The sequence below is a fragment of the Mus caroli genome, unplaced genomic scaffold (assembly GCF_978045245.1).
Source record: "Mus caroli unplaced genomic scaffold, Mus_caroli_1 scaffold_10, whole genome shotgun sequence".
NCBI classification, from domain to species: domain Eukaryota; kingdom Metazoa; phylum Chordata; class Mammalia; order Rodentia; family Muridae; genus Mus; species Mus caroli.
Window position 1 is genome coordinate 57,098,584 of NW_028227265.1, and position 22,306 is coordinate 57,120,889.

General features: G+C 51.2%; 2 protein-coding genes across 4 annotated transcripts in view; one reads left to right on the forward strand and one right to left on the reverse strand.

The window, feature by feature from the left end:
* On the forward strand, positions 1 to 14,343 carry Cherp (calcium homeostasis endoplasmic reticulum protein). Of its 2 annotated transcripts, none has more exons than XM_021169395.3 (18): positions 1 to 365; positions 638 to 811; positions 4,055 to 4,239; positions 4,925 to 5,062; positions 5,137 to 5,288; positions 6,637 to 6,781; positions 6,867 to 6,956; positions 7,114 to 7,390; positions 8,242 to 8,417; positions 10,304 to 10,739; positions 11,503 to 11,741; positions 11,888 to 12,021; positions 12,341 to 12,427; positions 12,511 to 12,654; positions 12,730 to 12,846; positions 12,983 to 13,077; positions 13,204 to 13,389; positions 13,470 to 14,343. In XM_021169395.3, the coding sequence occupies exons 1-18, from the start codon at positions 341 to 343 to the stop codon at positions 13,508 to 13,510; spliced, it is 2,841 nt and encodes a 946-aa protein (XP_021025054.1). In that variant the 5' UTR covers positions 1 to 340; the 3' UTR covers positions 13,511 to 14,343. The 2 variants fall into 2 exon arrangements, with proteins under 2 accessions (XP_021025054.1, XP_021025055.1); XM_021169396.2 differs by having other exon boundaries at positions 3 to 365; positions 6,670 to 6,781.
* The window catches only part of CUNH19orf44 (chromosome unknown C19orf44 homolog), a 17,121-nt gene continuing 9,099 nt past the window's right edge, over positions 14,285 to 22,306 (reverse strand). For both annotated transcript variants that reach the window (XM_021169397.2, XM_021169398.3), the window contains exons 5-8: positions 18,977 to 19,436; positions 17,002 to 17,097; positions 16,126 to 16,292; positions 14,285 to 14,809 (exon numbers count right to left, since the gene is read on the reverse strand). In XM_021169397.2, coding sequence (XP_021025056.1) covers positions 14,687 to 14,809; positions 16,126 to 16,292; positions 17,002 to 17,097; positions 18,977 to 19,436 — 846 coding nt within the window. In that variant the 3' untranslated portion in view covers positions 14,285 to 14,686. The remainder of the gene's footprint in view (positions 14,810 to 16,125; positions 16,293 to 17,001; positions 17,098 to 18,976; positions 19,437 to 22,306) is intronic.

Consider the following 22,306-nt stretch of genomic DNA (forward strand, 5'->3'; position numbering starts at 1 on the left):
CACGCGTACGCAAGAACGCGGCAGAAACCCAAAGTACCGCCGGCGCAGCTTCTCACGCTCCAGCGCGTCGGGGAACAGCGGCCGGGCCGCCGCATGCGCAAAGAGGCTCACGCGCATGCGTCTCACTAGGCCGTCCCTCTCTGGAGTCCTCACGCAGTCTCTTCCCGCCCTCCTCCGGTCTTCACTTCCGGTGTTTCCCAGCGACGGCCGTAAATGGCACGCGAAGCGGCCCGCGAGGACGTCGTAAACGTCTCCCTTCGCGCCACTTCCGGCCGGCTTCTGTGGCCGGTGCTGGTAAGCGATCGTGAGGCGGCGGAGGACGTTGCCAGCGGCTGCAGCCATGGAGATGCCGATGCCGCCAGATGGTGAGGCCCGTCCCTGAGCTGAGGTCGTTGGGTTCTTCTCGTGTGCCCCCGCCGGCCGGCCGTGCCTCCTCGCGTTGCCCGGCCAGTGACGGAGCGCGCTGCGGCCTCGCCGCTCCTCCCTCGGCCTCTCCGTGGTTCCCCGCATTCCTGGCGCGCGCTTGGCCCTAGTCAGGACCCGTACACCACCGCCTTGCTGTGGCCCGCCCCAGAGGACCCCGACCTGGTCTCCGGGTCGGGCTGCCCCCACTGACGCCTTTTCCTCTGTTTTGCAGATCAGGAGCTTCGAAATGTCATCGACAAGCTCGCTCAGTTTGTGGCTCGCAACGGACCAGAGTTCGAGAAAATGACGATGGAGAAGCAGAAGGACAACCCTAAGTTCTCGTTTCTGTTTGGAGGCGAGTTCTACAGTTACTACAAGTGCAAGCTGGCACTGGAGCAGCAACAGCGTGAGTTCCCCTCAGGCCCTCGCCGCCTCGGGGTTCAAGTGGGGGGGGGCCCCGCCACAGCCAATTTCTTTAGAGTTGCAAGTTTCCTCCGCAGAGCAGAGCAGAGCAGCTGTTCTTCTGACCTACCCGGAGCCCTGTACCAAGATAGACTGCTGGGTCTGTGTGTCTTAAGGAGAGACTATCATATATTCTCTATCCAGGCTTTTGGGTCGGGAGTGGTCCCTGGGTGGTCTTTGCCGATGCAAATTGCGGATCTGCAGGAAGGTGGGAACTGTGCAAACTGTGCAGCCTTTCTGCAGGCTGAGACCATAGCTTTCTGCATTTCAGATGCATAGATCAAAAAGCTTTCCCTTTAGTTTTTGAAACATTTTTCTTTTCCTTTTCTTTTTTTTTTTTTTTTTTTTTTTTTGCTTTCGAGATAGGGCTTCTCTGTGTAGTCCTGATTGTTCTAGAGCTAGCTTTGTAAACTAGATTTAAACATCAAGAAAAATATGATAAAAAGTAATAGAAATAATAAAAAGTTTAGAACCAGTGATGATGGGACCACCCCTTTAATCTCAACACTTAGAAGGCAAAGGCAGGTCGATCTCTGTGAGTTTGTGGCCAACTTGTTGTACAAGTTCCAGTACAGGCAAGATTACATAGACTCTGCCTAAAAAAACAAAACAAACAAACAAACAAAAACAAAGGAAAAAGAGTGAAGAAGCACAGCTGGTCTTTAAGGGCCTCACACTGTATCCCAGGTTGGCGTGGCAGTATGTTATCCAGCCTAGCTTCCAGTTCAAAGCAGCCTTCCTGCATCAGCTTTTCAGTATACCCCAGCTTTGAATAGTAACAGCAGATTTTATGGTTTCTGAGAGCAGAACTCACATCTGTCATATCTAGGGTAGGTCTCTAGTCTCTGAATAAACTGGAAATAAGTGTCTGGACTTGCAAAGCCAAAGAGTAGTCAAAGTGATAGTGGCTGAGCTACAGTCCTCTTTGAATCCAAACACACTTGGTTATACTCCAGCAATGTATTGTAGGTGGTTGATAGAAAGCTTGTAGGGCAGGCAGACTTGAGCCCGTGGAGCACAGGGACTTAAAGAAGGTATGTATTCAGAGAGGAGACATCACACGTGTGAACTGAGGGGTTTTTCATATGCCAAGGTGGGGTAGGACTAGAGTCTATTGATCATAAGGTTTTGGTTCCTATTCAGTTGTGGTAGAAGTTGACATCACCATCAGAGTGTCTGTGTCCTCATGCATGTTTAGAGAGGCCATTCCTTAGCCCCAGAGCACCAAATTCATAGCCATCTTAAAGCTGATGGCGGCTGAAACAGGTTCCAACAGTGTGTTCTAGTGGACAGACTGGAATTAGGAAAGGTGGTGGTCATGAACATGGAAGTGGGAGAGCTCGAAGGTAGAGCCATTGAGGATGGGTAAGGGATGATAAGTGAAGGGAGTTTAGACTGTGCCTTAGTATATATCCCTGAGAGCTATACAGGAAGCCTGTGCCCACCCCTGTACAGTCACTTGTTTAGGCTTTCGACTTAAAACCATACCTGGAAATGGAGAATACATGTAAGCTTTGGCACATTAGGGATTGGGAGGCAAGAGGACATTCTCCCAGCCATACCACAGTAGAATATATTGAACATGACAGGGACAAGGCAGGCTGAGAGTGGTGGGTGGTGGAAGTCAAGAAGAGAGATTGGGTTTAGGCACAAGGGAGATATGCAGTAGTGAGGACCTGCTTTGCAGAGGAGCTATGAGCACTGCTTAGAAGTAACAAGGCTCAGAAAGGGCTTCAGGTCAACTAAACCCAGGACTGTTCTAGAATGACATTTTGCAAGAATTGTGGTAAAGCACTAGTCAGCTGGGTGTGGTGGTACATACCTTTAATCCCTGCACTTGGGAGACAGAGGCAGGTGAATCTCTTGAGTTAAGGCTACCTTGGTCTACAGAGAGTTTTTTTCCCTTTTTTGTTTGTTTGGTTTTCCAGACGGGGTTTCTCTGTGTAGCCCTGGCTGTCCTGGAACTCACTTTATAGACCAGGCTGGCTGCAACCTCAGAAATCTACCTGCCTCTGCTTCCCAAGTGCTGGAATTAAAGGCATGCACCACCACTGCCCGGCTACAGAGAGTTTCTAAGACAGTCTACACAGAGAAACCTTTTCTAGTAAAAAAAAAAAAAAACTTCTACTCCACTCCTATCATGGTCTTGTTTTTGTAAAGTACAATAAAAATGCGAGCTGTAGGGTGTTGCTTGTTCCATAGCAATTGACACTCAAGGCTGCTCACAGGCCACTCTGACTGCTGTGGTAGAGGCCTACTCTGGTGTAGAACACAGTTTCTTATTAAGTGTGATACAGGCAAAGGCAGATCGATAGCAGTGATGTGGAAGAGTGCATGTAGTTGGCATTGCTGTTGATAAGTGTGAGGGGTATGTATGCCACTCATCTGAGTGGGTTGCTATACTCGACTGGGAGGCAGTGCAGTGACTTTCAGAGGCCTAAGTCTGTGAAAGCCCAATGGCCCATGGTGACACCTCCAAAGTGGAACTTCCAAAAGGAGTATGGGATCTAGAGCTTAAACCAGTCAGACATGTAGGGTGCCATTAAAGCCTAAGTGACACCTTCTTTCTTTGCTTTTATCCAAAGGCCATTTGTTTTGATGAGTCTTAGGCTCCTGAAGAGTGTGGCTATGTTCAGTTGAGACAGGCAGGGCCTAAAAGTAGAGAGTAAGGTGGCCATATTGTTAAAGTCTTACCTGTGAGTAGGGGCCTTCCTTTCCAGAAACCTTATCTGGGTTCATGCCAGCCTTATATACAGTCATACCAGGGTGTTGCTGGTGGTTCAAGCTAGTCCAAAGGCTGCAGATTGGGACGGTCACCACAAGCCACAAGAGGTGGGGCTGGTCTTGGGGGCACTCCAGCCCTATGTGTGCTGGCCAGACCTCCAGAATGCTGGCTGTCTTGAGTGAAGGGGAGATTAGGATCCAGTGGCGTGGGACAGACACACCCTTGGGAGAGGTGCCACATCTCCAGCCCTGGTCATAGCTTGCAGTGCATAGAAGGGAAGATGGAAGGTTCAGCCTATCTTGGGACAGTGAGATCAAGCACAACAGGGAAGCTCGGGCAGGATGGCTGTGTGGGGTGGACAGTGGATCCATCAGGTCCTCTCTCTGGAGGGCAACCTGATGGATCACCAAAGGGAACCTGGGGTACCCCCTGAGCTCACAAGGCCCATCTCTTTCCTGCTAGTAATCTGCAAGCAGCAGGCCCCAGAGCTGGAGCCCACCTCAGCCATGCCCCCTCTGCCACAACCTCCGCTGGCTCCCACAGCGTCCCTCACTCCGGCCCAGGGCACCCCATCAATGGACGAGCTCATCCAACAGAGCCAGTGGAGTCTCCAGCAGCAGGAACAGCACCTGCTGGCCCTGCGCCAGGTATGCCTGCATGTAGTGTCAGTGACCCTGGAGTCACCTTCCAGTAGGTCTGTGGGTCATCCACAGGCATCGCTCAGTGGACTTGTACCCATTTTGGATGCCAACACATGGTGGCTTAGGTACCTACCATTCTTAATGAGTAGGGAGGGACATTATTGGCCCCATCTTTTAGGTTGGTTCTGTTGCCAAATTCTATAGGGATGAGCTACCTGAAATGAAAGGAGAGAAGACATACAGCCCTGAGTGCCAGCCCCACTCAGGGTTTCCTTGCTTACCACCATCACATAGCATGCATGGATGTTTACCATCAGTCATAGTCTGGACAGTTAGGTCTTGGACAGCAGAACCGGCCTCTACTCTTAACCAGCTTGGTGACCAATACCTACTATTTACTTGCTTGTGTTTGGATTGGTTTGGTTTGATTTTGAGATAGCATCTCCCCCAAGCTGCCCTCAGCCTCCCAAATGGTCACAGGCGCATGTGTTAGCCTTAACCCCCTGCCTTGCTCTGCTTAGGTGATCCATGAGCACCCTGCCTCCTTCACATTTTCCTGTTAGCTTAGGCCAGGCTGCCTTGCCTGCTGTGATGATGGACGACAGTCACAGGCTTTGGTGTATGTAAAGACAGACACCAGTGTTTGTGCAAGGGCTCTGCTCATACCACCTGTCCCTTGTGGTTTTCCCAGGAGCAAGTAACGACAGCCGTGGCACATGCAGTGGAACAGCAAATGCAGAAGCTGTTGGAAGAGACACAACTGGACATGAGCGAGTTTGACAACCTGCTACAGCCCATCATTGACACCTGCACAAAGGATGCCATCTCGGTGAGGCTCAGTATGGGGTGGGGGTGTCGTCACCTGCCCGACTGACCACCCACTCACCCTGGACTGACTCTCAGGCTGGGAAGAACTGGATGTTCAGCAATGCTAAGTCCCCACCACACTGTGAGCTGATGGCAGGCCACCTGCGCAACCGCATCACTGCTGATGGCGCACACTTCGAGCTGCGGCTACACCTCATCTATCTGATCAATGACGTGCTGCACCACTGGTAAGTACTTGACCACTTGGTCCAGAGCCCACACCTGTCAGGGACCCCCAACTCATCCAGTTCCCACCCTTGCTGCACTTGCACACTGGTTCACTGCTTGTACTCCCAGGACAGTGGCTGGCACCCCACAAAGCAGGCCTTGGGCTCTGCTGCCTCCTCTCTGCCTCTTTAGCCATCATGTGTCTGCTTCGGTCTGCATAGCCAGACACCTGGCTGATGCACTGTCTGCTCTTCCAAGTCCTGGGGCTACCTTTGCTGATCCTCTCTCCATCAGACTTCTCTTTGCATTGTATTTGGCTCCAGCCTCCTGGGGCCTGGTAGGTGTGTCTTTGCATGGCCAGTAGGTGAAGTTGATGAAGGAAAACAAGAGTCCAGAACTCTGGTCAGAAACAAGTGCAAAGGTCCCATGCTAGTGGCACATGCCAACAGTCAGCTGGGCTGGCTGCCCTCTGGCTTTCAGCATGGTCTTGAAGCTAGGACAGCTGATAAGTGTATATGGCTCCCATGAGAGCAGGAGAAGCTGGTATCTTTCTCCCTATCTTCATGCCACCCCTCCCTGTCAGGCCATGTCCACACCCTCCTGCTTTGTACTCTATTTCCTCTCAAGGTGTCTTGCTCCTTCCTCTTAGGGTAGGGCCTCTTCGCAGGTGGCCTCTCTCCCACTCCCTGGGACACTCCTCACTCGGCTCACACAAAGCTCTGACCTGCACTGCCTTCCCTTGCCTACCTCCTGGCCAACTCTTGCTGCCCTTTGACCTCAGCTGTGGGAGCTGAAGCTATTAGTCCCTGCCTTCACCTTTCCTGGGTCTGCATATGAGCTGTCTTGCTGAGCCACTACTGCTCCCGAGGCCTGAATACTGCACAGCTGGAAGGGCCGCCTTTGGCTGCTTCTTTCCCTTTATCCCCTCTCAGTGGCACTGAGCATGGAAGCCAGGGCCTTGGCACCTGACAGGCAAATGCTGTGCCTTGGGTTGACCACAATCCTCATGGGTGGTTAGGCTCCCGGTAGCTTTCTAGGTGGCCCTATGAGGCTGGGGAATCCCTTCTGAGCAGATTGTTGAACCTGCTTGTGCATAGTAGTAACCAGGTCCTAACCACAACAGCCCAATTTCACCCTTTACACACATGCAAGGGCTCTAATGAGCCCTTCCTTCTAACAGTGAAGGTCTTGTTCTGAATAGCCCTGGAGTGCACACTCTCCCTCTACCTGTTTCCTAAGACAAGGCACCTACACTGTAGATAGTTTTGCTGTTGCCCTCTGGTTTGGGGGTGGGAGGACATTTCCTGAGGAGAGGGTGCTGTGGCCACAGCCGCATGGTAACGGGTGCGTGGCTGGGTCCTGCCCCAGGGCCCTGACGCGCGGAAGGTCTCTCCCTCACAGCCAGCGCAAGCAGGCCCGGGAGCTGCTGGCTGCCTTGCAGAAGGTGGTAGTACCCATCTATTGCACCAGCTTCCTGGCTGTGGAGGAGGACAAACAGCAGAAGATTGCCCGGGTATGGGGCTGCTGGGGCTGGGTGGTTGGGCAGGCAGGTGGCTGGGTGATGTGAGCTCTGTTTAACAAGTCTCCTTCTGCACCAGCTCCTGCAGCTCTGGGAAAAGAACGGCTACTTTGATGACTCCATCATTCAGCAGCTGCAGAGCCCTGCCCTGGGACTTGGTCAGTATCAGGTGAGCATCACACAGTGAGGGCTACCCATCATCAGGACATTTGAAACTGCCCACTGATACTTTCATCGCTGAGTCTAGCTGCATCACACACAGCCTTTGGCTCTTGGGATCCTGGGCTGGTGTCCTTAGTGGCAGTGCTCCTATTCTTCCCCACCAGGCGACTCTCATCAATGAGTACTCGTCAGTGGTGCAGCCTGTGCAGCTGGCCTTCCAACAGCAGATCCAGAGCCTCAAGACACAGCATGAAGAGTTCGTCAGCAGCTTAGCCCAGCAGCAGCAGCAGCAACAACAACAGCAGCAGCAGCCGCAGCCGCAGCCACAGCCACAGATTCAGCTGCCTCAGATGGAAGCAGACGTAAAGGCCACACCCCCACCACCAGCACCACCACCAGCCTCAGCACCAGCCCCCACCATCCCACCAACTACCCAGCCAGGTATGAGGTTCCCTCCACTCTTGAAACTGACTTCCCCAAATGACAAAAAGCACTCTTCCCTCCTGGACACCTGCTCCACAGCCCGCCCACTGCTGGGCCAAGATTGATCTGCTTATGTGTCCAGACCAGGTAAACACTCCCTACAGGCTTGCACCTTAATCCACACTTGGTGCATGGTTGAAACTAAGGTCTACAGCTGGGTGGGCTCAACACATAGAGCTGAGTCCTAGACAGACACACATGTTACATGCCTATATCTAGTGTTTTTAGTATACATGTATATTGTGTGTAAAGGACCACATCTGAAGAAACCTGGATAAGATCTGAAATGAGCAGCTAGGAAGCTGAGGCAGGAGGATTTTAGACCAGATTGGGATATAAGGCAAGAATCAGTATCTCAGAAGAGTTCTAGCCATACATGGTAGCTAATGGTTGTGATCTTAATCCTGTAAGTTCAAGGCCAGTCTAAACTGTACCTCAAATTATTCCCCCAAAGACTGAGGTGAAAATGTTTAACTCGGGGTACAGGGATGGCTCAGTCAGTAAAATGCTTTCCATGTACATGGAGGACTTCATTTGAATGGTCAGTGAGCTCCAGATTCATTGAGAGACTCAGAAACAGATGGGGTGCCAGATATGGCTCAGTAGGCATAAGCTCATTTACAGGATCTGATGACCTGGGTTTGACCCCTAGGGTGGCAGGAGAGAGCCTGCTGCCAAGAGTTGCCCTGTGACCACCATGCATGCACCATGTGCATGCCTGTAAGCACACAGCTGCTACTTCAAAAGTAACTCTGCCCGGGCCCTCTCCTGCTGACCGGCTGCCTCTTATTGTATGTCACCTGTGTTAGATGACAACAAGCCTCCCATCCAGATGCCTGGCTCTTCAGAGTATGACACCTCGGCAGGTGTCCAGGATCCTGCAGCTGCTGGCCCTCGAGGTCCTGGCCCCCATGAGCAGATCCCGCCAAACAAGCCCCCTTGGTTTGATCAGCCTCATCCAGTTGCCCCTTGGGGTCAACAGCAGGTATTTCCTAAAATCTGTTGGGGCATGCACATATGGCTGAGTCAAAAGCCTGCCCACATCAGGGAGTTGGTGTCACATGCTTTTAATCTCAGCACTTGAGGTAGGGGCAATCAGATCTCCATGAGTTGGAGACCAGCCTGGTCTATAGATCCGAGTTCCAGGACAACCAGGGCTATACAGAGAATCCCTGTCTCGGGGAGGGGGTAGGGGGGAGTCTGCTTGCACCTAATTGGGGACCTGTGGGGCAGCAGGCAGGCACAGCCATAGTAGCTAAAAGACAGTAGAGCATAGGCAAAGCCCTGTCCTGTCTCCGTGCTACCATTATGTGGGCTATTCAGGCCCTTGTTTGCCTGTCTTTACTAGTGTAGCTTTCAGGTCCCTCATAAAGGGACTGAAGGAAGATCAGAAGTGGTGGGGTTCTCTAGGAATCTGTAGGTGGTGGCTGCAGTGCCAAGACTCTGGGTGGCTCAGTAGCAGACTTGTAGACAAGGGCAGCGTTCATGTGGTACATGACCAAAACTAATTTATAATTTGCTAGGTGAGCTTGTCTGGAGTATCTACGTGTAATACACTTTCCCCTCAATAGGGCATGGCCTATTTATGTTGAATGTAGCCTTTCTGGTGACTCTTAACTGTAGAGGACACTCATGGGTGCCAGGCATGTGGCCCTGCCCTAAGAGCTTCAAGTCTCAAATCTGAGCCTTCTACCCTTCAGCTTCAGGACTAGCAGGTTTACTTGACATGAGATAGTTATTCCTTGTAGATAGCACCCATGTCCTGGAAGTGCCAGCTGTGAACCTTATGGGGTGGGCAATGGGAACCTCTGAGGGAGGTAGGGAACAGGCCTTATTGTGTAAAGCTCAGTAAGATCTGGGGGCTAGAAGTCTGGTCCACTGAGGTTTCCTAGCCAGTGTGGCAGTTCACCAATAAAACTAGAGGTCTGGGGTGAGTAAGCAGTCCAGATAGATGGAATTTTATCCTTAGAAGTGGGGTTGGAGCCAGCAAGGGAGCATGTTTAATCCCAGTCTTTGGAAAGCTGAAGCAGGATTAAGTTCCAGGCTGTCCTGGAACTAGAGTGCCACCTCCACCCACCCCCATGCCTACTTAATAAATACTTTGAAGCTGACCAGGCTTCTTAATCCTGCCTTCATGGCACCTTAGAGATTGTTTCTGTTACTGGGATTACAGCTTTCTTCTGCTCTTGGAAGCCTGAAAGAGCACCTTATCAGCCTAGCATGGGTCATGCAGCATGCTGCCTTGGGAGTGACAGAGGACCTCACCTATGTAACTCCTGTCCCAAATCTAAAATTCTGCCATCCCTGCTGTAAGTGGTCTGAGCAGTAGCTAGGAATATCTTGATCCACATGCATCTGTTTACCTGGCTAAAGAAACAAGGACAAGCTGGGCATGGTGGCGCACGCCTTTAATCCCAGCACTCAGGAGGCAGAGGCAGGCTGATTTCTGAGTTCAAGGCCAGCCTGATCTACAAAGTGAGTTCCAGGACAGCCAGTGCTACACAGAGAAACCTTGTCTCGAAAAACCAAAAAAAGAAAAAAGGAAAAAAAAAAAAAAGAAACAAGGGCAGGTGTTCCAGGCTAACCTTAGGCAATGTTCTGGACGAGTAGGGTTATGATACAGAATGGATAGTATAAGACTCATAGTCCAGCATGCTGGGGTATTCTGAGTCATGGTATGGGATGCACCTGTGTTATGTCCCAATTGAGATTTGGTGCCTGTTAGGACTTGGGGAGGAAGGCACTGGGTCCAGGTATAAGGACCCAGTGGCCATAGGCAGCTTTATGTATGAATGTGCAAATGTGCATTTGGACCTGGGGTGAGATAGGTAACTCCAGACCTTGTGCTCATGTCTGTGCTTTGCCTTGCAGCCCCCTGAGCAACCCCCATACCCACACCACCAAGGTGGACCGCCCCATTGCCCACCCTGGAACAACAGCCATGAGGGCATGTGGGGTGAGCAGCGAGGGGACCCTGGCTGGAATGGGCAGCGAGATGCTCCGTGGAACAACCAGCCAGATCCCAATTGGAATAACCAGTTTGAAGGACCATGGAACAATCAGCATGAGCCACCGCCCTGGGGTGGTGCCCAGCGTGAGCCGCCCTTCAGAATGCAGCGGCCCCCCCACTTCCGTGGGCCGTTCCCACCCCACCAGCAGCACCCACAGTTCAACCAGCCTCCACATCCCCATAACTTCAACCGGTTCCCACCCCGCTTCATGCAGGATGACTTCCCACCTCGTCACCCTTTTGAGCGGCCACCCTACCCTCACCGCTTTGACTATCCCCAGGGAGACTTTCCTGCAGGTGAGTAGGCAGTGTAAGAAGGTCCACTGGGGGTGTCTCCTGGCTGCCTCTCTGCATCTGCCTTTCAATGCTGTAGAAGTGACAAGCAAAAGGTGGGTGTGGAATAGGCAGACAGGGATAGCCTCCACCCTGCACCCACACATGCTAGGAGCCAGGCCCCGTGCCAGAGGTGTTAAGGCATCCCTGGAGCCCCTGACACAACACAGGCCAAGAGGAGCAGCCAGCCAGACTTTGCCACTCTGTACTTCAAGTACCATTTTCCTGCCATGGCCATACTGGCTTGGCTGCTCGCTTGCCTGGAGCTATGCCTGTGTCTCATCTCTTTCGGTTGTTGTCAGTCTGAGTTGCACACAGAAGTCCCAGACAAATGTGTCTTGGTGAACGATCCACTGGGCTCGGGGCTGGCCTCCCTCTGCCTGTGTCCTCACTGCTCTCTTCAAAGGACCCCAGACACTTGGGTTGATTCCACCAGGAACCAAGCTTTAAGGTTCCTTTAAGGCCATCTGCTAGCTCACCAGTGCTCAGGTCCTGGCAGAGGAGGTTTCAGCACATTCTCAGTAAGAAGGTGGAAGTTCAGCTTGCTGCCACCGGATGCTGTGATGGTCCTTCAGTCTTCTCCCTTGAATCCCCTTAGCTGTACCCATGTCTGTGGGGGTTCTAAACCCCAAGTGCTGGCTTCTGTCTTAGTCCTTTGCGAAACCCTAATGGGTTTCACCCAACTTGACTGCTACAGCCAGCTAGAGATTAATGTTTTGTTTTGCAGACATGGGACCCCCTCATCACCACCCTGGCCACCGAATGCCACACCCTGGGATCAATGAGCACCCACCTTGGGCTGGGCCCCAGCACCCTGACTTTGGCCCTCCTCCTCACGGCTTCAATGGCCAGCCTCCCCACATGCGGCGACAGGGCCCACCTCACATCAACCATGATGACCCCAGCCTAGTCCCCAATGTGCCCTACTTCGATCTTCCAGCGGGGTTAATGGCCCCCCTTGTGAAGGTGATGCTGGGCCCTGGCTGGGGGGGCTGAGCACGGTGGAGGGGGTGCTAGTTTTGTCAGGCTGAGTTCCTACCTTGTTGCTAAGATCCACTGGGTGGCCAAGTAGGACTCCTCAGGGCCCAGGCAACAGCTGTGCTCTCCTACAGCTGGAGGACCATGAGTACAAGCCTCTGGACCCCAAAGACATCCGCCTGCCACCCCCCATGCCTCCCAGTGAGAGGCTACTCGCAGCTGTGGAGGCCTTCTATAGCCCGCCCTCCCATGACAGGCCAAGGAACAGGTAAGGACATTGGGGCTAAGGCCTGGCTGAGGCCCCACTCTCCAAGTCTGTCCTGCAGATAAGGAACTGCTTCCTCTGAACACCACGGTGGGCATGGAGTGGTGGCTTTGTACCATCCAGCCTGCTAAGGCAGACACTTAACAGCAGCAGTGGGCATGTTTATGAGGTCACCTGGGATTTGGAAAGGGGGCTGGACACCTAGCAGAGCCCCAGCTGCCTTTTGGTTGGTTAGCTTCCTAGTGTAGGGAACCCCTTCCTGGCTGGCCACTGTGGCCCTTGGGGGCTAACTCCAGCCTCTCACGGGGACCATGTCATGCAGTGAGGGCTGGGAGCAGAATGGCCTCTATGAGTTCTTTCGAGCCAAGATGCGAGCACGGCGGCGCAAGGGCCAGGAGAAGAGGAACAGGTGAGCTGTGCTGGTATCATGGGGCTGGCATTGTGGTATGTGGTTGCTGTAACTGCCGTCCTCACTGTGGCATTCCCTTGCAGCGGCCCCTCCAGATCACGCAGCCGGTCCAAAAGCCGAGGCCGTTCCTCATCTCGCTCCAGCTCCCGATCCTCCAAGTCCTCACGGTCCTCCTCCCGCTCACATTCCCGGTCTCGGTCCCGCTCCTCCTCTCGCTCCAGGTCCAGGTAGGCACGTGGGGACCTCAGAAAGCCCGAGTGTACTGCTCCCGCCCATGCCCCATTGTCCTGCTGTCCCCACAGAAGCCGCAGCCGGTCACGTTCCTCCAGAAGCCGCTCGCGCTCCAGGTCCAGGTCCAGGTCCAAGTCATACTCCCCTGGGAGGCGGCGACGCTCCAGGTCCCGGAGCCCCACCCCACCGTAAGCCAACAGTGTGGGAATTATCAAATGTACCCCTGTTGCTAAAGAGCAGGGTGGCACACTTCCCACCACTGGCTCTTGGTGTCAGGGGCCTGTTGTAGGGATTGACAGCTTACAACATAGCTCTTCATTCCAGCTCTGCAGCCGGCCTGGGTTCTAATTCAGCGCCTCCCATACCAGACTCGAGGCTTGGAGAAGAGAATAAAGGCCATCAAATGCTGGTGAAGATGGGTGAGTATACCCAGACCAGTGCCCTCTTCCTGCATGACCACATGTTGGCATCCTGCTGGGGGTTCAAGTAGCCACTCCCAGGGAACATGGCCACAGCCCTGCCTTATATGTTCTTTCCCTCTGAAGGCTGGAGCGGGTCTGGTGGCCTTGGTGCAAAGGAACAGGGCATCCAGGATCCCATTAAGGGTGGTGACGTCCGGGATAAATGGGACCAGTACAAGGGTGTGGGTGTGGCCCTGGACGACCCTTACGAGAACTACCGCCGCAACAAGAGCTACTCCTTCATTGCCCGCATGAAAGCCCGAGATGAGTGTGAGTAGTAGTTGTGGGTGGACACGGTGGGCTTAGCTTCGTGCACGAAAGGTAGAGGTGACAACCCTGTTCTCACACAGTTTCCACATTTGGGACTCGAAAAGAAGAGAAGGAAGACTGACCACAGGCTTCAGCTTCGCAGTGTGGAGGGCTTGTCCTGCATTTGCCCTAGAGGAGGTGCTGCAGATACTACTCGCAGTGCCCAGATAGCAAAACAACACCATCCCACCATCCCCCCAGCCCAGAGCCTAAGTCCCACCCACAGTGCTGCACAGCCCAGAGAGAGAAGGCTGCCTGCACTGAGCGTGGCAACCAGAATAGCCTAGCCTCTGAGCTGTAGAGGTCAGAAGGAATTATGGTTTGACTCTACTTGGTTTTGTGTTAGGAAAAAGGAATACTGACCCCCTGAGGCAGGGATTATCTGACTCCTGACTCAGTTCATCAGTTACTTTTATTGTTGTCATCCCTTTCCACAAATGTTAGCTGTTTGCCTCTACTACCTGGACATAACTTCTGACACTGGGCTAAGCGCCCTTGGGTCAGGGAAGATGGTGTCCAGAGCTCCTCCATCTAGTGCAGCATCTTAGCTTGGGGCTTCTATCTGGAGAAGCCAATTCCAGCACAGAGCATGGGGTGCTGGGCTCCAGCCAGCACCTCCTGTGCTATCATTTAATTTGGGTTCCTTAGCCATTCCCAGAGAGGGGGAGGTGAGGCCCAGAAGGAGCAGCCTGGTGCCATTGTTTGTACACAAACTTTTGAAACATTCTTATAAATAAAATGCAGAGTCCTCTACAATTTTTCAGTATCATATAAGACACTTGATTTTTGTTTTAGATTTCCCATACCTATGACATTCAGATGTGTCTGACTCAGGATAAACAAGCAGACACACATGTGCTGTTAACAATTGTGGATTTTACTGTTTTGCCTTCCAATAAAGCCTTTTGTAAAAGATTTCCTCTAGCTGTGGATGAGAGATACTGTGCAGGCTGCTCTGGATAGATGCAGGCTGTGCCCAGGCACCAGGCTCACACCTGTCTCAGCACCTGGCATGGAGTGTTCCCATGGGGCAGCTGGTCCCATCTTGGATGATTGGAATGCCTGACACATGTTGTCTGTCCAACTGGCTCATGGCCCCATACCACAGCACTGTCCCACTGAACCCACTGTGGTGGTTCTCAGCTGTTCTCATGCTGTATCCTCAGAGCAGCCAGCTGGGCAGATGGGAGCTTAAGAGTCCATGTATGGTTATTATTGAGCAGGGAGAACCCGAACCTTGCCTGCCTCCATATGGATGTCATTGATTCTGAGGTGGACAGGTGCCCAGGCAAGCCTCACTTGCTGGGATTTGGAGCTCTTCCCTCACCTCCTGCAGGGCAGCCTCCATGGTCAGGGGTGCAGGCCTGTGGCACCTGATGTACTGTAGGACACAAGACCATAAGTAACACAATGCATGCACATAAGAAACTCTGGTGCTGGGCCTTAGCCTGGGAAACACTGCCCCAGGGCGCCCTCAAGCACAATGAGGCAAGAAAGGCCATGGTGCTACACTCAAGATGACCTGGAGTGGGAAGCCACACTGGATACAGATAACATGGTGAGACTGGAAAGTGGGCAGCCTAGGGTAAGAGGCTGGAGATGCCACATTAAGCATCTCACTGTGAACTTGTGGAAGCAGCACATAATGGGGATTCCAGTAAAGTTCTGAGTCAGCATAGGCTATACAGCAAGACCCATCAAAAATAATGTAGAACCTGGAGGCAGAGGCAGGCAGATTTCTGAGTTCGGGGACAGCCTGGTCTACACAGAGAAACCCTGTCTCAAAAAACAAAAAAATGTAGAACCTGCAAGACAACTAAGTGGGGTAAAGGTACTGGCTACTAGGTCTAATGATCTGATATCAATCCCCAGACCAAACTCCCAGTAGTGCTCTGACAAGATGAAACTGATACTTGACTGATGTGATGGTACATGCCTGCCATATCACTTTGGAAGGAGGCTGAGACCTGCCTGGCTACAAAATTGAGACCTTACATCAAAAGATGAAAAAGAACAACAAAAAGAAACCTAAACAGATTGCTTTGGTGCTGCCTTGGCAAAGGACCTAAGTTTGGTTCCCATTACCCACATGGCGGTTCACAACTGCCTGCAATTCTAACACCAGGGGATCTAATGCCTTTAGCATCCTTAGGCACCAGGTATATATATATAAATATATATATATGTATATGTATATATCAAAACACGTGCATAAAAGTAAGAATTATCGGCCAGGCGTGGTGGCGCACGCCTTTAATCCCAACACTCAGGAGGCAGAGGCAGGTGGATTTCTGAGTTCAAGGCCAGCCTGGTCTACAAAGTAAGTTCCAGGACAGCCAGGGCTACAGAGAAACCCTGTCTCAAAAACTTTAAAAAAAAAAAAAAGAATTATCAAGTGGTGACACACACTCTTAGTCCCAGAGCCTCTGAGTTGGCTAGGTCAGCCAGGGCTACACAGAGAAACCCTGTCTCAGAAACAAAATGCTAAGGGTGCTCTCCTGAACCTGAGGCAGCTGCTACACTTCTGGTGTGGGAAGGCCACAGGATGCCTTCCTTGACAGTGTCCAGGTCCCTGTGGGGCTCCAGCCTAACGGAGTCCAGACACGGCCGAGCCCACTGCCAGCCTCAAGTCATCTAGTCCTCTCTGACATGATCTCTCCTCCCCAGCTGGAAAATGTAGCTGTGTACCACAATTACCTCTTTTGCTTCCTCCAAGGTATGGTAGTGAAATGAGTCCTCATCCAGGGACCGCAGGAGGGACCCATGTAGTTGATGGCTGGCCTCGATGAACTGCTGCGTCAGGCTCAGTTGTTGCTTTAGCATGTCGTTCAACGCCAGAACTGCAGGGCTGTAGGCTGTCAGGGCTATACCCAACCCATGTCACTCAGTGACTGCCCAGTGCCACACAGAATCCCACAGACCTGCTAGTTTCTGGGCAGTCTGCCTCTAATAGTAATGAGGCTCCTTCTGTGTCTACATTCTGTATTAACCATGTACAACAATCACAGGCTACTCCACTAAAAGATGAAGAAAATTCTTTACCTGGGCATGATGTCACATGCCAGCGACTCAAACAAAGGTGTATGAGGTGCTACAACTTGGAACTGAGCCAGCCTGGGCTATGTGCTGCAACTTCATACCCCTACACCCACCCTACCCTCAAAGACACTTTAAAAAAAATTTTAAAGAGATGGGATTCACTATAAACTCTTATATTCAACTGATCCTCCTGACTCAGCTGCCTAAATAGATTTGATTATAGGATTAGGTTGGCCATGTAGGGAACAGAACTGGACATAGGCAAAATGATCCAATAGTGTCCTCTTGGTAGGGCTGGACAGATGCAGGGTTCCTCCACTGAGTTGACTACCAGCCCTGAATTGTTTTTGGGCTTGTGGGTTTGGTTAAATCTTGTCCCTTCACCAGAGACAGAGGTTCCAGCCACTCTTAGGCTGTCCAACAAGGTCCTATCAGCTGCTGACAAGTACCCTTCCCTGGGACCCCTCAAAGCCACCCTTAAGAGGACAATGCCAGGCACTGAAGGGAAGGAGTGACCCCCCAGCTGTCTGTTACCTTCTATGGCGTCTGCGCTGACAATGTGACTGGCGATGGGTGCTGGGTCCACATAAGCACTTCCAAGGGCAGGTCCAATGGCTGCTATGCCACCAGCTGGCCCAAGACAAAGAAGCTGTTGAGGGTGCTACAAGGGCTTCTAGAACACATATATAACAAAAACTAAGCTGTAGCTGCCCAGTCTTGTTTCCTAGATTGCTTACTAATTTGTTAGAAACAGGTCTGGAAACCATGGTGCTCAGGTTTGCTTTGGAGGGGAGGGGAGGAGAGGAGAGGAGAGGGAAAGGAAAGAGGAGGAGAGGAGAGAAGAGAGGAGGGGGAGGGGAGGGGAGGGGAGGGGAGGGGAGGGGAGGGGAGGGGAGGGGAGGATGCATGTGATGCTAGGAATCCCCACACATGTCCACTTTAATCTGGGTCCCACAGCCATCTAGCATTTATGTGGGGTCTTGAGTTCCAAACCTTGGAAGCTTGGTTCTCACACTTTCAACACAAGCACCCCACCATTGTGTCTTCTCCATCCCCACTGTTGACTTTCTAAATAGCTAATTCAGGTTTTTTCCAAAGACAGGCTGGGGTGTGGCTCAGTCCTTAGAGCTCAGCTACCTGGCACAAAACCCTCAATCCCTTGCACCCTATACACCATGACTAGTGACACAGACCCATCATCCCACCTCTTGGGAGACTGAGGCTGGAGGATCAACTCAAGGTTATCTTCAGCTACATGTTCAGTTTGGAGTCAGCCTAGATTAATTACATGAGACCGTTGATTCAACAAATAAATCCTAAAAGAGGGTGTGTGTGTGTGTGTGGCACCCTGGCTTTGACAAGGTCACAGTTAAGTGCCAAATTCAAAACAAGCTATCAGTCGAGAACTGCAGCCATTTTCCCTAGGGGAGAGGGAGGAGTGAGCAGCTGACTAAGAAAAGGTCTAGAGCAATGTTAGACAGAAAATGAGGAGCCAGAGAGCACAGATGGAAAGGACAGAAACATTAGGAAAGTCCTGGGTATGATGAGAAGAGCTACGAACATGCTCGCCACTAAGATCAGACTCATGGCCTGTAGCACGGCAGCCCTGACACTTCTGTGAGGAGCTGGGTGGCTCGAGACACACTAGTAGGTATTCTCCTATCCCTTCCCCAGTGCCCTGTGTTCCCTGTAGCAGGCTTCTGGATGACAGCAGCACTCTGCCTCAGTGCTGGCATCTTGAACTGTCCCCAGGCTTCAAAGTCTTCTCAGGATTGGAAGACACTGGGAACACCCTAGCTACCACCCCTTGTCCTGGGAAGAGGAAATGGATATGGGGTGCCAAGATTCCTCCTAAAGCTGGCTAATGACAACAGCCCAGATCTGAGGACGCGTTGGAAGTTGGTCTTGTGCACTGTGTATGCAGATGCCACCTTCTGACATCTGTTTATAGTCTGGACTGTGGCATGGTCAAGCATCTGTCTCAGATGTTGTGTAACAATTGCTTTCCATCACCTCTGATTGATCAATAAAGAGCTGATTCAGCCCATGACTAGGCAGAGGATAGGAAGGCTGGACTTCTGATCTTAGCAAGGGTCCCAGGTAGAGAGAATTAAGGGAAGGACCACAGGGAGGTGGCCATGAGGCAGAGGGTCCAGGAGGAGTTGTGATGAGGTTATCAAGGGATTTGACATGAGGTCTCAATTAAAGAGCAGACGTGAGGACAGATTTGGACCAGACAGAGCAAGACAGGGCAAGACTTGTTTTGAAGGTAAAGGATCACATGACTGGGAAATAGCTGAGATGTCTACATCTATTCAGTGAATAGATGAATAGATAAGCCTAGTCACAATGCTTAAAGCTTGTTACTAAACTTAATAGGTCTCTGTGTCAATTATTTGGGAGCTAGAACAGGAAAAGATAAGGCTATCATTCTTAAATTGCAGCCTACACCCAAGGACTCCACAGCATCATAGGGGTCTATCCAGGTTCCCGAAGGCCCCGGACTTACCCTCGCTCCACTGGTAGGCAAAGGCAGGGTCAAGTGTCTGCACAGCTGTCTCCTTCACAACTCTGGTCACACCCCTGCCCCATTCTGTCCTTGATAGAGGTTGTCTGGCAATGATATCTGTCTGACCACTGGAAGAAAACTTTGACAAAGTGTCCAGCGTCCTGTCAAGCGACTCCTCCAAGGCCAAGGGACCAGAGAACTGCTCAAAATCCTCTGAGTAAGCTGGGCTTGCAGTGAGTGCCCTGGCCATACTGTGAGACTGGACAGCTGCTGTGGAGCTGGCCCCCAGGGGCTCTGAGACCTCACTCTCAGTGGTAAGGTCCTCTTCATCCCCAACCACAGCGGTTGTGCCCTGAAACACACAATTCTTGGGCCACGTAGGCCTCTGCGCTTCCAGTTGAGTAGGTGATGTGGGTGGGGAGCTTCTGACTGAAATCCCTTCCCTTCCACAGTCTTCCTCCTAAAAGGAACCAGGGCGGCAAAGCTAAAGGAGATTCTAGAGAGCTGGACAGCCAGTCACAGCAGCAGACACCTGTGACCCCAAATTCTAGGCTAGCCTGGGCTATACAAGTCTCTCTCAGAAACACAAGAAGTAATCCAGGCAGAGTAGTAATCCCAGCACTTTGGAGGCAGGGGCAGAAGGATCAGGAATTCAAGACCAGCCTCAGCTACATACTGATTTGGAGGCCTGTCTGGGCTATGTGAGACCCTGTCTCAGAAAACCAAAAGTAAAAATAAAGACAGCCAAGGTGTATCAGACTTGTAACCTCAACAACTTGGAATGCAGAGGCCAGATGACTTCATAGTCTTAGGCCAGGTCAGGCTACAGAGTAAAGACCCTGTCCCTCTGATCTTCCCAAAGAAAATAATTAAAACTATCCTAGCTGTGGGCTAGAAATAAGACTCAGCAGATAAAGGCACTCACTGCCAAGTCCAACAACCTGCTCTGGAGCACATGCAGATGAAAACTCCCACAGCTATGCTTTGACCTAACTTATACATGCACAAGGGTGTACACACACACACACACACAATGAAAAACTCGTGTGTGTGAAATGAGACTGCTCAGCAGTTGAGAAAACTATCTGTTCTTACAGAGGACCGGGATTCAATTACCAGCACAGACATGGCAGCTCACAACTGTCTGTGACTTCAATTCCTGTGGATCCAGAACCCTTACAAAGACATACATTCAGGCAAAATACAGATACACAGAAAATAAATTTTAAAAAACAGAGAAAGTATACAAAGAAAACAGTTGAAAAGTTTGTAAAGTACACTTTCATTTAAAGAAAACATGGAATCTGAAGAGTAAGCTCTTAGGTCAATGTGCTGCCAGTACCCACAGGAGGGGGCTCAAAATTGTCTGAAATCCAGCTCCAGGAGATTGCATGCCCTCTTCTGGCCTTTGTGGGCACTGCACTCACATACATGCATGTACCTCCAGAAACAACAGAATCGTGGAAACAGGGAAACTGTGCTGTCAGGGAGGCATGCAGCTGTATTTTTTGTTTGTTTGTTTGTTTGTTTGTTTGTTTTTTGGATTTTTCAAGACAGGGTTTCTCTGTGTAGCCCTGGCTGTCCTGGAACTCACTTTGTAGATCAGGCTGGCCTCGAACTCAGAAATCCGCCTGCCTCTGCCTCCCAAGTGCTGGGATTAAAGGCATGCGCCACCACTGCCCGGCGTCGTGCAGCTGTAGATGAAACCCAGGACCTGTGCATGCTTAGGACATGCTGTCCACTTTGCTGAAGCCTAGTGCCAGGAACCATGAAGCACTTTACACAAACTTCCTTGTTCTGTAGGCTGAAGACAACAAGGACAGGATTCAATCTGTAGGCCAGGTTAGCCTAGAGGTATGTGCATTGGTATGGCCTCAAACTCACTGCAGTCCTACTTCGGTAGCTTCCCAAGCACAGGGATTACGTATGAGCCAGCACATCTGACTAGCTTCTGGGTTTCTTTTTAGACAGTGAGGGTCTAAGTAAGAATACACAGAAAATAAATTAATCAATTAAAAAAAACAGAAAAAGTATAAGAAGTAAAACAGATGAAAAGTTTGTAAAGTACACTTTCATTTGAATATTTAAATGCTCAGTCACCAGGGAGTGGCACCATTTGAAAGAATTGTAAGAATTAAGGTGAATAATGGCTTGCCAGGCAGTGGCGGTGCATACCTTTAATCCCAGCACTTGGGAGGCAGAAGCAGGAGGATTTCTGAGTTCGAGGCCAGCCTGGTCTACAGAGTGAGTTCCAGGACAGCCAGGACTACAGAGAAACCCTGTCTCGAAAAACAAAAACAAAAATAAGCAAACAAACAAACAAAAAGACTAATGGCCTTATTGGAGGAGGTGTGTCACGAGGAGTGGTCAGTGAGGTTTTAAAGCCCTTGCCAGGCCCAGAGTCTCTCTCTCTGCCTATGGATCTGGATGCAGCTCACACTACTGCTCCAGTGCCTGCCTGCAGGCATGGTGAATGCTTCCTGCCATGATGATAATGCAAGCAACTCCCTATTAACCATTTAACTTTATAAGAGTTGTGAGAAGAGGCAGGTAGATTTCTGAGTTTGAGGCAGTCAGCCTGGTCTACAGACAGAGTGACAGCCAGGGCTACACAGAAAAACCCTGTCTCTCGTTTTTTTTGTTTTTTGTTTCTTTTGGGGGGGCGGGCATTTTGAAACAGGGTTTCTCTGTATAGCCCTGGCTGTCCTGGAACTCACTTTGTAGACCAGGCTGGCCTCGAACTCAAAAATTCACCTGCCTCTGCCTCCCCAGTGCTGGGATCAAAGGCGTGCGCCACCACGCTAAACCCTGTCTCAAACAAACAAACAAACAAACAAACAAAAAGTTGCCACAGTGACTGTGTCTCCTCATAGCCATAGAACCGTGACTGAAACAGACCTAAGAGAGACATCTCATGCTGGCTTTAAGCTGGAATGTACAGGAGTTAGACTTGATGGGAGTGACAATCACCACAGAACAGCCCTGGGGCATGGCTACAAAGGGAAGAGACCACTACTGCATGTGGGCAGTACCATCCTGCGAGCAGAGTCTCAGCCTGAATTAAAAGCAGATGGGGAACTAACTGAGCACCTGATTGTAGACATCCTGCCACCAGGCCTTAGCCCTTCCTTAAGCTGCTGCTATTTGATGTCCATCACAGACAAAAGACCAGGAACTAAGACACCATAGAATCAAAGATGGCCTTGAACTTCCCATCCTCCAAGCTCCTGTTCCATGGTGTAAGGAGTAATGGGTCTGAACCCATCATGCACAGCTCGATGCTATGAATTCTAAACTTGTACCCTGTATGCCACTAACACTCGTCTGACA

Excerpts from the sequence above, each read along its gene's own strand:
- Cherp (XM_021169395.3), top strand. The coding sequence starts at position 341 with ATGGAGATGCCGATGCCGCCAGATG. Across the intron at positions 4,240-4,924 it reads ACCTGCTGGCCCTGCGCCAG|GAGCAAGTAACGACAGCCGT; the intron begins GTATGCCTGCAT and ends TGGTTTTCCCAG. Across the intron at positions 13,390-13,469 it reads CATGAAAGCCCGAGATGAGT|TTTCCACATTTGGGACTCGA; the intron begins GTGAGTAGTAGT and ends GTTCTCACACAG.